This window comes from Carcharhinus amblyrhynchos, chromosome 16, assembly GCF_965287045.1.
Source record: "Carcharhinus amblyrhynchos chromosome 16, sCarAmb.v2.hapA, whole genome shotgun sequence".
Taxonomy (NCBI): Eukaryota; Metazoa; Chordata; class Chondrichthyes; order Carcharhiniformes; family Carcharhinidae; genus Carcharhinus; species Carcharhinus amblyrhynchos.
The window spans coordinates 5,484,848-5,501,513 of record NC_137339.1 but is presented as its reverse complement, the minus strand read 5'-3'; the positions used below and the strand labels follow the sequence as shown (position 1 = coordinate 5,501,513).

Below are 16,666 nucleotides of genomic sequence, written 5' to 3'. Positions count from 1 at the left end.
GATGGTGCACACTGCTGCCATTGTGAATGGGCAGTGGAGGGAATTAATGTGTACGGTTAAACTGTGGATCTTTTAACCTTGATTTTACCGCAATGGATGGGTTAGCGATCTCACAAACTGCAGCTAATTTCAAAGTTCTTTTTGCATGCAGCTATGACTGGGGCTACTCCATGATTGTATGGTTCCATAGAGAGTTCCCTTTATTAATGTTTTATATGTGTAAGGAAAAAGGCATTACCATGGCCTGTTTATAGTCTCATCGCTCTGATGTCTATTTAAATCCTAGGCAGTCGGAGCAAAACAAGAATGCACAAAAGCAAAACTGAACTCTCAGAACTTAAGATGTGGCATTCTAGGAACACAAACAGGTCATAAGGTCCTTGGGCCTGTTTTGCTATTCAGTTATATCATAGCTGATCTGCATCTTATTTATTTGTAGGGTGTGGGCATCATTGGCAAGTCCAGCATTTATTGCCCGTACCTAATTGCCTTTGAGAAGGTAGTGGTGAATCACTGTTTTGGATCGCTGTAGTCTATATGATTCCAAAACATTTAATACCCTGTCTAATACTGATGCTGTTTTTTTCATTTATTTGTGGGACGTGAGCATCACTGGCTGGCCAGCATTTATTGCTCATCCCTAGTTGCCCTTGAACTGAGTGGCTTGCTAGGCCATTTCAGAGGGCAGTTAAGTGTCAACCACATTGCTGCGGCTCTGGAGTCACATATAAGCCAGATCTAGTATGGATGGCAAATTTCCTTCCCTGAAGGACATTAGCAAACCAAATGGGTTTTTCCGACAACAATGGTTTCATGTCATCAGTAGATTCCTAATTCCAGTTCTTTTTAATTCAAATTCCAACATCTGCCATAGCAGGATTCAAACCCGAATCCTCAGATCATTAGCTGAGTTTCTGGTTTAATAGTCAAGCGAAAGTATCATTAGACCTTCACCTCCCCCTTGTCCTTATAGATTGGTAGTGTCTGTGACAATGGCATTCATGCTGAGACACAGTGACCTTCTATTGAATAAGTCAGTAAGCTGGAAGTTTTAATCTACGTGGCAGTGTGCTTGGAGTTCCAGCACACTGCTTTATGCACAACTCGCTGTGACAGCCCTTGTGGTTTCCACTTTTTTTAAAGTAATTTTTCCAATTTTTTTTTGAGCATAAAGAGGCTATTAGTTACTTCTAAGTCTCCTTTCCAAAACCACGTTGCCGGAGTGAGGGAACACCCATCCTGAGCTTTGCTCAGAAAGTCAGCTATAACTTGTTTTTTTTTAAAATCCGTTTGTTCTTGGGAAGGGTTCCTTTCTGCTCTGGGTAAGGGACAAAATAAAATTGGGTTTTCTAGTTTTTTTTGATGTGGGCAAACTAAATGAATCTTTGTTACTTGTCTGCAGGATGCAATTTGTCAGACACCCTGAACTCCTGGTTCCTTGTTGCCCAGCTTCATGTCTGGTGAGTAAACTCAGCTGCAAGTGTTGTTCTGAGAGAATCCAAAAGTTAGTTTTTTCAATGTTTGGCTGTTGCTTGCTAGATTGGAGTTGTGTGAAAATGGCAGCAGCTGTGTGCAGCTGGCATAGTTGAACAAGCTGTATGCCAATGCTATCTGTGCCCAGGTTACCTTGGTGCCAGAAAATACAAATACTGCAACTGTGTACAAACCCGCTTCTGTCGTCTTTCATCTGTGCTTCAGATCTAGTTTTTGAGGGGGTGTGTTGTTGCCACTCAGCTGCCTAGTTTTCACCATAGGGGAAGAGGAAGACAAGGTTTGAAGAATAAAACAAGGGTCCATTTTAACACACTGTACAGACTACAAAAGTAACAGGACAATAATTTTACCCATGTTTGATTTACAATTGTGACACGAGTTATTTGGCAGATTCTTCCACACTGAACCAGACACTTGTGAATTGGTTTGGTTTTCCTCGATAGCTCTCGACAGTGACTAGGCATTTATTACTAGGCTGTGACTATTCTGACTCCAGTCTTGTTTTGAACTCTGGAACTCAACCAAAGCTAACATTTGGACACTTGATTTTTAAATTGGTCAGGATTCTCTTGTCTGGAACTGCCTTGGAATAATGTATTTATTTTGGTTTTTTGTACCCTAGTGTTCTGAATGACTTGAGATAACTTTCCGTAGAGAACGAGAGGAGGTTGAGCACATTGAGGTAACAATTAAACCACGTGCCTTGAAATTCAAACCTTCAGAGCTTCGCAGGAGCATTATCAAACTATCTGTCTTACTGGGCCATACGAAAAGCACATTAGGACAGGAGATCAAAAACTTGGCAAGAAGGAGATTTTAAGGAAAGCTTAGGTTTAGGGAGGGTCTCCCTGAACTTTAGGGCCTAGGCAGCTGAAAGCACATTCACTAATGGCGCAGCACTGACAATGCGTATGAGGTAAGATATAGAGGAGCTCAGAGATGTGAAGGGCTTCAGGAGGTTACAAAGGACAGAAGGGTTTGGTTATAGATTTGAACACTAAGAATGAGAATTTTAAATTGAGACATTGCTGGAATGGGAGCCAGGACTGATGGATAAGGGGACCTTGAAGCAAATTATAACATGGACGGCAGACTTGTACTCAAGATTGCAGAGTGTACAAGATGGGATAGTAGCCAGGAGAGCACTGGAATTGTTGAGTCTAGAGATAACAAAGGCATGGATGAGAGTAAAGCATCTATACTGCCCTGTAGTCAAATGATTCCAAAGAACTTGCAGCCAATGAAATACACTTACAGCATAATGTTTGTCTTAGATGAATATAACTACTAATTTGTGACAGTGGTTCTGTTTTTGTTAATGGTTGTTGAGGGGGGAATGTTGATCAGGATACCTCTTCTTTGGAACAATAAGGTGGTATTCAGTGTTTGTTCGTTGGTACGAAATTCCTTCTCCACTTGGTTAGGTTGGCCCATCATCACTTCCAAAAGGACAGGAAAAGAAATTCCACTCAAACGTGGAAAATATGTCAACTAGTATTCATACAGCTAAATTTCAAACTAGAGGTTCCAAAGGGGTACAAAATATTGCTCAAGAACAAGCTTACAAAGTTTGATATAGTAATACTGAAAATGAGGGGAGCCAGTGGTGTAGTGGTGTTGTCTCTGGATGAGTAATCCAGAGACCCGGGGTTGAATCCCACCCGGTTTCCCACCATCCCACCTGATAGTGAAATTAGAATTTAGTAGAAATCTGGAATTAAATGATGAAGCCATTATCGATTGAAAAGACTCCATCTGGTCCACTAATGTCCTTCAGGGAAGGAAATCTGCCGTCCTTGCCTGATCTAGCCTACATGTGACTCCAGACCTACAGCAATTGGTGGACTCTTAAATGCTCCAGTGAATGCTGGCCCAGCTAGCAACCCCCCAATTTCATGAACAAATTAAAATAAAACTTGACTGACAAAATTATATATTACTATAGCCAGATAATTTGCATTGAAGTACATTTAGGTTGGAGTGAGTGGGAGAGAAGTAGAGTATATTTTACAGGAACTGTGATACAGAAACAAAAAAACCTCTAAAATCAAATAGGTGTAGGATCATCTGAGCTATAAACAGCTTCGACCAAGCCCAGAAAATCATTAAAGAGCCCTTCACAAGGCGGTTCAGTGAACTCCATGAAGGACCCATTGCTGTATTATCAGGTTGTGCCATAAACCACTAATTCCGAAAGGAAGTTTCTGCCCAAATACCAATGTCTATGAAACATTTTTGGTCAATCAGCAGTCATTTATTTTCATGTGGTCATTTAAAAGGCTTTGATTAAGGTTCTGAATGTTTTTCTTTTAATTTAATTGTTGATATAACTTTTTTTTAGAAAAACAGCATTTTCAATAGAAGGTTTCAATGACAATTGGCCACTGTGTGAATGTTTCTTTTAATCAACACCATGATAAGTTTAGTTTGCGAAATGGTTAATGCAAGGAAAGGCCTGTGACAGACACCATAATAAACGGCAGCACTTTGAAAGAAATTGGCCAACCCCATTACCTCACTCTCTCTTAATCTCTGATTAATGAGGCTGAAACTGTCCAATGCGTTAAATGGATGTACTGCTGTGGGTGAGAAAGTTTTGAATGAGTGACGTGATTTATTTGAGAAATACACAGGGGGGTGGATGCTGTGGAAATGACTTGACCTGTGTATTTTTCTATAAAGGCTACCGAAGTCTTCGCGTTGCTCATTAGTCTAAATAATGTTGTTGTATCTCCAAACAGTTCAGGAAGGATATTTCCACAGATGGTTGGCTGTTTATATTGCTCAAGGGTAAAGATGCAGAAACCACAGTCATTTGACAGTTTTGTTAGAAATGCACAGTTTAAACCTGTCCCAGTTGCTTCAGGGTCACAACAGATGTAACTGGGCATTTCCTCAACCAACTGCCTAATGGTAAGACTTGAGTGTTCCTTAAATCGTCCCATTACAGTTTAGAGTAAAGATCTCTTGCTGTGATTTCTGTGTCGTCACTTCACCATAGTGAAATGCCCATCATTAGCAGTTAGTAGTGAATCCATTAAAAAGACCTACATTTTGTGCCAGTCTCCATTTGTAACCCAGAATCAGAGCATAATGTCAATCTTGAGAGGCAATTATTCAAATACAGGCCAGGAGTGTTGTAAGATTTTGCAATTGCGGGCAAATCAGGGAAAGAGAACCCAATCTTTGTGGTCTGATGAACTTTACAGGAAACCCATTGGACTCCCAGATACTAAGGTAGCTTGTAAGTAGACCACATATTCAGAGTTCCATGCATCACAGCTTTTAAAACTAATTTTATTCACTCTAGCTATGGGCTTCATGAGAAAGGCCAACATTTATTCCCCGTACTTTATTGCCCTTGTGAAAATAATGGTAATAGTGGCAATGGGTGGCACAGTGGTTAGCTCTGCTGCCTCAAAGTGCCAGGGACCCAGGTTCAATCCCCTGCGTGGATTTCCTCTGTAAGAAGTCTCATAACACCAGGTTAAAGTCCAACAGGTTTACTTGTAGCAAATGCCACTAGCTTTCGGAACTGGCTGTTCCTTCGTCAGGTGCCAGAGTGTGGCGCTTAGAGAATTTTCACAGTAACTTCATTGCAGTGTTAATGTAAACCTACTTGTGACTAAGAAATAAAATGTACTTTTTGTGAACTGGCTTCTGGACCTTCTACAGTGCATATGGTTAAAAAACATGCATGGTTCCAGGATTTTGACCCAGCAAAAATGAGGGAACCACACTGTCCAAATCAGGATGTTATGTGCCTTGGATGGAAACTTGAAGGTGATGGTGTTTCAAGCACCGTCTATTCCTATTCTTTTAGATTGTCGAGGTTGTGGGTTTGGAAGATGATTACTATCTTCCAAACCCTCAACCTCTTGGTGAGTTGCTGGAGTTCATCTTGTACATGGTGTGCACTGCAACCATGATGTGCTGGTGATAGAGGGAGTGAATGTTTAAGGTGATGGATGGGATGCCAATCAATTGGATTGCTTTGTCCTGAATGATTTCAAGCTTCTTGAGTGTATCAGCTGTGATTCAGTTTGTAGTACTGCTGCCTAATGTTACACCGTTGTTTAAGAAGGGTGCCAGGCAAAAGGCGGGGAATTATAGGCCTGTTAGTTTAACGTCTGTTGTAGGTAAAATGTTAGAATCCGTCATCAAGGAGGAAATAGCGAGGCATCTTGAGGGGAACTGCTTGATAGAGCAGACGCAGCACGGTTTCCTTAAAGGGAAGTCGTGTCTGACAAATTTACTGGAGTTTTATGCGGATGTGTCTAGGGCGGTGGATAGAGGAGAGCTGGTGGATGTGGTCTTTCTGGATTTTCAGAAGGCGTTTGACAAGGTACCTCACAAGAGGTTATTACAGAAGGTCAGGGGGCATGGAGTTGGGGGTAGGGTGTTAGCGTGGATAGAGGACTGGTTGTCAAATAGGAGGCAGAGAGTGGGGGTCAATGGGTGCTATTCGGATTGGCGAATGGTGACTAGTGGAGTGCCCCAGGGGTCGGTGCTGGGGCCTCAGCTATTTACCATTTATATAGATGACCTGGAGGAGGGAACCGAGTGTAGGGTGTCGAAATTTGCTGATGACACCAAAATTGGTGGAAAGGCAAATTGTGCGGAGGGTGGGGAGAGTCTACAGAAGGATCTAGATAGGCTGGGCGAATGGGCCAGGAAATGGCAAATGGAATTTAATGTTGGCAAGTGCGAGGTGGTCCACTTTGGTAGGAATAATGGTAGGAAGGATTATTACTTACGTGGAGAAAAACTGCAGCAGGCGACGGTGCAGAGGGACCTCGGGGTCCTTGTGCATGAGTCGCAAAAACCCAGCTTGCAGGTGCAGCAGGTGGTCAGGAAGGCGAATGGGATGCTGGCCTTCATCGCGAGGGGGATTGAATATAAAAGTAGGGAGGTCTTGCTGCGGCTGTATAGGGCATTGGTGAGGCCGCAGCTGGAGTACTGTGTGCAGTTTTGGGCGCCGTACTTACGCAAGGATATTTTAGCCTTGGAGGGAGTGCAGAGGAGGTTTACTAGGCTGATGCCGGAGTTGAGGGAGTTGAGCTATGAGGAGAGGCTGAATAAACTAGGCTTGTACTCATTAGAGTTTAGAAGAATGAGGGGAGATCTCATTGAGACGTATAAGATGATGAATGGGATGGATAGGATAGAGGTGGAGAGACTCTTCCCGCTCAGAAAGGATAGTAGGACTAGGGGGCATAGCCTCAAGATAAAGGGGGGGCGGTTTAGAACAGAGTTGAGGAGGAACTTCTTCACTCAAAGGGTGGTGAATCTCTGGAATTCTCTGCCCGTTGAAGTGGTGGAGGCTACCTCGCTAAATATTTTTAAGACGCGGGTTGATGGGTTTTTGATGAGAGAGGGGATTAAGGGTTATGGGGAGAGGGCGGGAATGTGGAACTGAGCCACGACAGATCAGCCATGATCTTATTGAATGGCGGGGCAGGCTCGAAGGGCTAGTTGGCCTACTCCTGCTCCTATTTCTTATGTTCTTTCCGCCAAAAGATTGTGGTTTCAAGTTAAACGCCAGGACTTGAGCACAAAAATCAAGATAAACACTCTGATGAGATACTGAGAGAGTATTGCACTGCCAGGGATGCCAAATTCCAGATGAGAGGTTAAACTCTGGCCCTGTCTGCCCTCTGAAGTGGCAGTATTTGGAAGAGGAGCAGGGGAGTTATTCCTCAATCAACATCACAAAACAGATGATCTGGTCATTATTGCATTGTTGCTTGTGGGAGTTTGCTGTATGCAAATTGGCTGCTGTGTTTCCTATATTGTAACAATGACTGCACTTCAGAAGTATTTCATTAGTTGTAAAGTGCTTTGAGGTGCCCAGTGGTGGTGAAAAGCACTACTGGGGAGATGGGGGAACTGGGGGAATGGGTGAGAATGGGGGACATGGGGAAGAATGCGGGCTGTATATTGGAGAACGACATTAGGATGCACAGAGGGGTTTAACACAAAACAAAGTTTATGATGAAATATATACCACCACAAATTGTCTTGTGATGAAACATTCCATAAATCAGACCACAAGGCTGTGCTGCTGCTCCCAGCTTACAAGCAAAAACTGAAGCGGGATAATCTGATAAAGTTGTGCAATGTTGATTTGAGGAATCAGATGATCTTCTATGGGACTGGTTAGTGTCAATGGACTGATCAGTATAAAGAGCTCAGCAACCAACCTGAATGAGTACACCACTACAGTAGCTGACTTCATTAGTAAGTGGCAAAGAAGCAAATCCGTGTCTTCCCAACTAAAAACGAGAATGAACAGGGATATCCACTGCTTGCTGAAGTCCAGGTCTGAGGCATTCAAGTTGGGTGACACCGACCTACTCAAGAAATCCAGATACGATCTGTGGAGAGCCATCAAAGATGTCAAGAGACAGTACAGGGCCAAGCTAGAGTCCCAGGCTAGCCATACTGGCAAGGTATGCACAATATAACAGACTACAAGATAAAAGCAGAAAGAACCATAGGCAACGATGCCCGTCTTCCTGATGAGATCGAAGCATTCTACAGTTGTTTTGAGCAGGAGGTCAACTAGAGCATTCCTTCAACGCCAGAAACCTTGGCCAAACCTGTATCTGAGGTCACCATCACAAACGTCAGATTGGCCTTCTTGAAAGTTAACCCACGGAAAGCAACTGGCCCAGATGGGGTACCCAGACGAGCATTCAGATCCTGCGTGGACCAGATGTTGGGAGTATTCGCAGGCACTTTAATCTCACCTTACTCCGATCTGAGGTCCCTACCTGCTTTGAGACAATCATCATCCCTGTACCAAGGAAAAGTCAGGCAGCATGCATTAATGACTATTGCCTGGTGGCTCTGACATAAATCGTTATGAAGCACTTTGAAAAGTTAGTCATGGCACGGATCAATTCCAGCTTCCCAGATTGCCTGGATCCACTACAGTTCACCTATCATTTGTAACAGGTCCACAGCAGATACCAACTCCCTGGCCCTACACTCAACCCTGGAACACCTGAATAACAAAGATACGTGTGTCAGACTACTACCGAATGACTATAGCTCAACCTTCAACACCATTGTTCCAATGAAACTCAACTCCAAGCTCTGGCCTGAGGATTAGTTCCTCCCTCTGCAACTGGATTCTAGACTTCCTAACCCACAGACCACAATCAGTAAGGATAGGCAACAACACCACTTCAACAATTATCCTCAATACCTGTATTCCTTCTACAACTATGACTGTGAGACCAAATTCCTCACCAACTGGATTTTCAAGTTTGCTGATGACACCAACATAGTGGATCTCAAACAATGACGAGACAGAGAATCTGGTGAACTGGTGTTACAACAGTAATCTGTCCTATGTATTCTTTGAACGGTATGCTTTGTCTGTATAGTGTGCAAGAAACGGTACTTTTCACTGTTAATACATGTGACAAATCAAATCAAAATAATATAGCTTTATTTACAGTTGCGTGCTCTCTTTCATTGCTGCTTCTTATCTACCTATTTCCCATTCTAGGGACTTATGATGTCACTTCCAATGAATACACCAGAGCTCACTAAACCAATAAGAATTAGTACAAATACATAACAATGGGAAATAAGAGTGGAATTAGCATATTTGGCTTCTCAAGCCAGCTTCACCCAACTTGATCATCTGCCTCGATATCATTTTCCTGTGCTATTTCCTATCCTTTGATATCTGTCAATTTCTCTTGAATATTCTCAATGACTGAGCTTCCACAACCACCTAGGGATAGAGAATTCCAAAGTTCTTCGACTGTTGAGTGGAGAGATTCCTCTTCATTTCAGTCCTAACTGGTCTTCCTTTTATTCTGAGACTGTGTGCCTTGGTTCTTGGTCTCCATCCCCAACCGGGAAAACCATTCCTCTTGCATTTCATTGCATTCACCCTATTATGTAAAGTTTTAAACTTTATTTATTAGTGTCACAAGTAGCTTCACAACACCACAATGAAGTTACTGTGAAAATCCCCTAGTTGCCACACTCCGGCACCTGCGCGCGTACACTGAGGGAGAATTTAGCACATCCGGTGCACCTAACCAGCATGCCTTTCAGACTGTGAGAGGAACCGGAGCACCGGAAGGAAACCCATGCAGACATGGGGAGAACATGCAGACTCCGCAGTCAAAGTGACCCAATCCGGGAATCGAACCCAGGTCCCTGGCGCTGTGAGGCAGCAGCACCAACCACTGTGGGCCCTGTGAAGTTTTGTATGTTTAATGCAGTCAATTTGAATGTTTTTAAATTCCACAGAATACAGCCCAGTCTCATATACCCCTCCTTTTAGGACCATCAACCCTGCAATCAGTCTGGTGAATCTCCACTGCACTCCCTCCATAGCAAATATATCCTCATTTAAGTAAGGAGACCAATACTGCAGGAGTGCACAATACTGCCCTCATTACAGCAGTGGTCCTAAAATGGACAAAATAGCTGAACTCAAAAGGTGAGGTGGAGTGACTGCCCTTGACCTCAGGGCAGTATCTGACTGAGTATCAAAGAGCTCTAGCAAACCTGAAGTCAATGGGGAAAATGCTCCACTGGTTGGACTAATACCAAACATGAAGGAAGATGGTTGTAGTTTTTGGAGGTCAATCTTCTCAGTCTCAGGACATTGCTGCAGCTCTTCCTCCAGGAAATGTCCCAGGCCCAACCATCTTCAGTTGCTTCATGAATGACTTTCTGTCATTAGGTCAGAAGTGGGAACAATCATCCTCAACGCTGGTGCCCCACATCCATGACTGTGTGGCCAAATTTCCCTCCAACTTGATTTTCAAGTTTGCTGATGACACCACCATAGTGGGTTGGATCTCAAACAATAATGAGACAGTACAGGAAAGAGAGAATCTGGTGAATTGGTGCAACGACAATAATCTCTCCCTCAATGTCAACAAAATGAAGGAGATTGTCATCGACTTCAGGAAGCATAGAGGAGAACATGCCCCTGTCTGCATCACCAGGGATGAAGTAGAAAGGGTCGAGAGCTTCAAGTTTTTAGGTGTCCAGATCACCAACAGCTTGTCCTGGTCACCCCCACGCCGACACTACAGTTAAGAAAGCCCACCGATGCCTCTATTTTCTCAGAGACTAAGGAAATTCAGCACATCAGCAACAACACTCACCAACTCTTACAGATGCACCATAGAAAACATTCTTTCTGCTTGTATCATGGCTTGGTATGGCTCCTGCTCTGCCCCAGACCGCAAGGAACTACAAAAGGTTGTGAATATAGCCCAATCTATCTCGCAAACCAGTCTCCTATCCATTGAATCTATCTGTACTTCACGCTGCCTTGGTAAAGCAGCTAGCATAATTAAGGACCCCATGCACCCCGTACATTCTCTCTTCCACCTCCCTTCACCTGGAAAAAGATACAAAAATTTGAGGTCACATACCAATAGACTCAAGAAAAGCTTCTTCCCTGCTGCTGTCAGACTTTTGAATGGGATGGCACGGAGGCACAGTGGTTAGCACTGCTGCCTCACAGCGCCAGGGACCCGGGTTCAATTCCTGACTTGGGTCACTGTCTGTGTGGAGTTTGCATGTTCTCCCCATGTCTGCGTGGGTTTTCTCCAGGTGTTCTGGTTACCTCCCACAGTATGAAAGGTATGCTGGTTAGGTGCATTGACCCGAACAGGCACCGGAGTGTAGCGACCAGGGGAATTTCATAGTAACTTCATTGCACTGTTGATGTAAGCCTACTTGTGACAAATAAACTTAATAAATAAAAGACATGCCTTGCATTAAGTTGATCTTTCTCTACATGTTAGCTATGACCGTAACACTACTTTCTGCACTCCCTCGTTTCCTTCTCTATGAACGGTATGCTTTGTCGGTATAGCATACAACAATACTTTTCACTATGTTAATATGTTTGACAATAAATCAGATCAAAGGAATGTTTGCCGAAGATTGGGACGGCACAATGGTTAGCACTGCTGTCTCACAGCGCCAGGTTTGATTCTGGCCTCTGGTCACTGTCTGGGTGGAGTTTGCACAAACTCCCTGGGTCTGCATGGGTTTCCTTTGGGTGCTCCAGTTTCCTCCCACAGTCCAAAGATGTGCAGGTTAGGTTGATTGGCCATGCTAAATTGACCCTAGTGTCAGGGAATTAGCAGGGTAAATATGTGGGGTTATGGAAATAGGGCCTGGGTGGGATTATGGTTGGTGCAGACTCGATGAGCCAAATGGCCTTCTGCACTGTAGGGATTCTATGGATTGGACAACGTCCAGCAACATTCGTGATTCCTCAGATAACTGAAGAAGTCCATGTTCATATACAGCAAGACCTGGACAAGGGCTGGTAAGTGGTAAGTGACAAGTAACATTTGTGCCACACAAGTGCCAGACAATGACCAGCTCCAAGAAGAGAGAAACTTGACATTCCCCTTGACATAATGGGGAATTCAGCAATTTTAATATTATCATCAGCATCCCGGGGCTACCATCGACCAGAAACTGAACTGGACTAGCCTTATAAGTACTGTTACAAAATCAGTTCAGAGGTTGGGAATGCTGTGGTGGGTAACTCATCTGACTTTTCCACTGCCTGCCTACTATCTACAAGGAACAGTTAGGAGTGTGATGGAATACTCTCCACTTGCTTGGATGGCTGCAACTCCAACAACACTCAAGAAGCTCAACACCATGAACAAAACAGCCTGCTTAACTTAATTCAACCTCCATCTACCACCTTCAACATTCACTCCCTCCCCAGCTGATACACAGTGGCAGCAGCATGTATCATCTACAACTGGTAGATTTATCAAGGCTCCTTTGACAGCACCTTGCAAACCTACACCCTCTGCCACCTGGAAGGAGAAGAGCAACAATGCATGGGAACATCACTTTCATAAGTCTCACACCATCCTAACTTGAAAACATATTGCCACTCCTTCACTGTCACGGTCTAAATTCTGGAATTCCCTCCCTAACAGTACTGTGGGTGTTCCTATATTACATGGACTGCAGTGATTCAAAATGGCAGCTCACCACAAGCTTATTAAGGGGCAATTAAGGATGGACAATAAATGCTGGCCTAGCCAGTGAAGTCCACACCCCCTGAGTAGTGATGTCATTGGAGGTACCAGCATGAGTAAGTGTCTGGCTGTAACAGGAAGGGAGCTGAGTTAACACATGAGAAACACTCATTAATCTAATGGGGCTCACCTTAAGTGTGTTATTTCAGCTCTGCCACAGTGTCAAGCTCAATCCTCCAATGGTATCAGTCCTTGCTGTTTCAAAATAGCCATCAAAACTAAAGAACATTTAAAAAGGCCATTGAGCTGCCCATAATTGCCTCTTGGTGATTTCTTTTTAAGTACGATGTTTTTTTAAACTTCTCAGAGTAGTTCCACTTTTTTTGACAATGCACAAGTTTTTATAAATCTCCTAAATCGTACACCTGCATGTGGGTTGCAGCTGAGTCTGGGGAGAGTATTAGACTGAGAATTTTCATCAACTTATGCATGTTAGCAGGGTCCCAGAGATTGGGTTCTAATCCTCGCTGCTCCCTCCCATGCATCCTTTTATATCATCTATGTATTTTAATGAATGTTTGGGGAAAACCTGCTCCTTTTCTGGTTCTTTTTAGTACTTTCACAGAGCAGGACTGGCAATTGTTGATGAGATGTGGGACTTAAAGAAAAATATTACTGGTGATAGAGTAATGGCTACCTGGGAGTGATTACAGGGTGTAATCTAATCAGGTGGCTTAGAGATCTTTATGAGTGGAGAGCTGGTATTTCAGGTGCCTTTTCCTGTGGGAATGTACTAGTGGGCAATAACTTTTTAATTTTAAAACTTTTTTTTTTCCTCATCAATCTGTAATTGTGCTACAATTGAATCTGATGATTCATAATTTTTGTATTGTTAACGCTGTTGAATTTCCACTGCTCCCTTTTGCATCTTTTGGTAGTAAACTCCAGGAATATTAAAGGGGATTTATGATCCCGTTACAGCAGGTTTATATTAGAAAAATCTGTGGTTGACGGCACTGGGCATACAACGACCCTTTATAGACACAAAAGTCAACATGTAATGTAATCTCGATGGCTCGCAGTGAAATGTAGGGCACCAATTAAAGAAAGAACTCACATTTATGCATTGCCTGTCCCACTTGGATGTCCCACGGTGCTCTACAACCAATTTATTACTTTTAAAGTGCTAGGCAATGACCATCTCCAAAAAGAGAGAATCCTACCATATCCCCTTGCCATCCATTGGCATTATCATAACCGAAACCCCCCACTATAAAGATCCTGGGGATTACCATTGACCAAACCTGAACTGGACCAGCCGCATAAATACATTGGCTACAAAAGTAGTTCAGAAACTGGTAATTCTGCAGTGAGTAACTCACCTGACTTCCACTATCTACAAGGCACAAATCAGGAGTGTGATGGAATACTCTCCAATTGCCTGGATGAGTGTGGCTCCAAAAGCACTAAGATTAACAATATCCATTCACTGTCTCTACCATCGACGCACAGATTCCCCTCCAAGCCACACAGCAGTCTGATCGTTCCTTCATGATCACTGCATTAAAATCCTGGAATACTCTAACAGCACTGAGTGTGTCTACACCAGTTGGACTGCAGTGATTAAGAAGACAGTTTACCACCACCTTCTCCAGGACAAATAGGCAATGAAAACTGGCCTTGGAGCGGTGCCCACATCCCACAAAGGAATATATTTTTTAAAAAAAGTAGTAGTTGTGACATGGGCAAGCACAGCAGCTAATCTGGACAAAACAAGGTTCCACAAAATAACAATGAGATTGTAGAATCAAACGGTACAGGAGGTCACTTGGGATATGTTTCAAAGGTGTAGCTAAACATCTGGAATTAAAAGTCTATTGATGACCATGAAACCATTGTTGATTGTCATAAAAAGCCATCTGTTTTACCATTGCCCTTCAGGGAAGGAATTCAGTTGTCCTTTCTTGGTCTGGCCAACATGTGACTCCAGATCCAAACAATGTGATTAACTCTTAAAATGCTTTCTGAAATGACTGAGCAAACTACTCAGTTATACCACCACCTTCTCAAGGGCAATTAGGGATGCGCAATAAATGCTGGCCTAGCCAGCAAAGCCCACATCCCATCAATGCATTTTAAAAAAAGTTTGGAACTAAAGGGAATTGGATAATCTGAATAGAAAACTTTGCAAAGCAGTGATGAGGAGTGAAACTAATGAGTTGCTCTTACAATGAGCCAGTATGGACATGACTGGCCAAGTGGCTGCTTCCTGTACAGGACCGTTCGATGATAGAAACAATTGAAATCCCATCCTTTGAATGGCAGTGTAGCCACTTTCTAACATACAGGTTTGTGTTACCAATATTTGTCTCCTCAGAGACTACTTACTGCTTGGTGAATACATGAAATTTTTTAAAAATAAGGTTTAAGGCATATATGGAAACAAAGCACTGTTCTAATGTTACACATTGCAACACTGACCCCGGGATATTGCCCATCTCTCTAATTTGCTATTTCAAAAAATGGGGAGACCATTCAGCCTCTTGAGCCTATCCCACCATTATTAGATCATGGCTAATATGTACCTTAACTCAATTCCCTTTCCTTTGTTTCATAATCCTTAATATCCTAACAAAAATCTACCAGTCTCTTATTTTTGAAATTTCCAATTCACCCTGTCTCAGCAGCTTTTTGGGAGAGAGAATTCAATTATGTTTTGTGTGAAGAAGTGCTCCCTGATACTGTCCGAGTGACATAGCTCGAATCCCTTTAGTTCTGGGCTCCTCCACCATCAAGGAAATTGATCCTATTCTATGCAACTTGTCTTCATAATGTAACACTTACAGCCCTGGTTTTAAAAAATAAGTATATTATTAGTAAGTTAAAATGAACAGAAAATCTGTGTGTCATGGAATTCTGGACTGAGGAAGTAATCATTCACTGTATTCACATCAAACAAAATTGAGACTGATTGGATGCACATTTCAAAGATCTGGGCTTGATGATGGCTTCCTATGAAGTAAGATTTTATAATGGTGTCCTGCACTGTCATTACCCAACCTCAGCACATGCATCACGAAGATGGTTCTCTGCATTGGAAGGCAATTATGAAAGCTTTGGCTTTCCAACTTTCTGAAGCTGTTGCGGGACCTTGCAGATACCCAAAACAGTAAATAAATGTGCACTCTGAAATTGCTTCATAAATTGTGTGAATAATGCATTGCTTCAAACCAGGGGTGGCACAATGGTAAGCACTGCTGCCTCACAGCACCAGGAACGTGGGTTTAAATTGGGTGTTGGGTCACTATGGAGTTTGCACACGCTCCCCATGTCTGCATGGGTTTCCTGTGGGTGCTCCAGTTTCCTCCCACAGTCCAAAGATGTGTGGGTTAGATTGATTGACCATGCTAAATTGACCCAAGTGTCAGGGGATTAGCAGGGTGAATATGTAGGGTTATAGGAATAGGGCCTGGGTGGGATTGTGGTTGGTGCAAACTCAATGGGCCAAATGGCCTCCTGCAGTGTAGGAATTACTGAGTGTGCAATCACTGCATTTAAATAACACCTTGAAAATAGTATGACCCAAAGTGCTTCACAGGCACATAATCTGACACCAAGCTAAAAAAGGAGATATTAGGATGAAAAGTTTAGTCAAAGGAGTATTTTAAAAGGAAGAGAGAGAGGTGAGGAGGTTTCAGGAGGGAATTCCTGAGTTTAGGGCTTGGACATCAGAAGACATGGCTGATAGTGATGGGATGAAGAAATTAAAGGAAAGATAATAGACCAGAGTTGGAGGAGTGCAGAAACTATTAAGTTCTTCACACACACTTCCAGATAAATAAAAACAGAAATCTTGGAAACAGTGGTGAAAATTGATGGGTGGGGAAAGGTAGATACTTCGGGAAGGATGCAATGAAATATTTTCATCCACATTTGTGCTGTGAACTCATTTTCTTTGCTAATCCTCATGTTTAAACTAGTCTTTTTGTAGCAAATTAATTTGCTTGCTATGGCTTTGTCTGTACTATCAGGAATATTGCTTTTGCATAGAAGTCATGAACTTTCAAGGAAAGAAGATTATGACCATCCTTATGCTTTTCCCTAATTCATGCACGTCTGACCTTCCTCCATGATAGTCAAATTCCTTAGTGTAGGTTTAGCTGGGAAGT

General features: G+C 42.9%; 1 protein-coding gene across 2 annotated transcripts in view; it reads left to right on the top strand.

Annotated features, from left to right (window-relative positions):
* uqcc1 (ubiquinol-cytochrome c reductase complex assembly factor 1) overlaps positions 1-16,666 on the top strand; it is a 98,626-nt gene that overhangs the window by 30,201 nt on the left and 51,759 nt on the right. For both annotated transcript variants that reach the window (XM_080204610.1, XM_080204608.1), the window contains one exon: positions 1,403-1,460. In XM_080204610.1, coding sequence (XP_080060736.1) covers positions 1,403-1,460 — 58 coding nt within the window. The remainder of the gene's footprint in view (positions 1-1,402; positions 1,461-16,666) is intronic.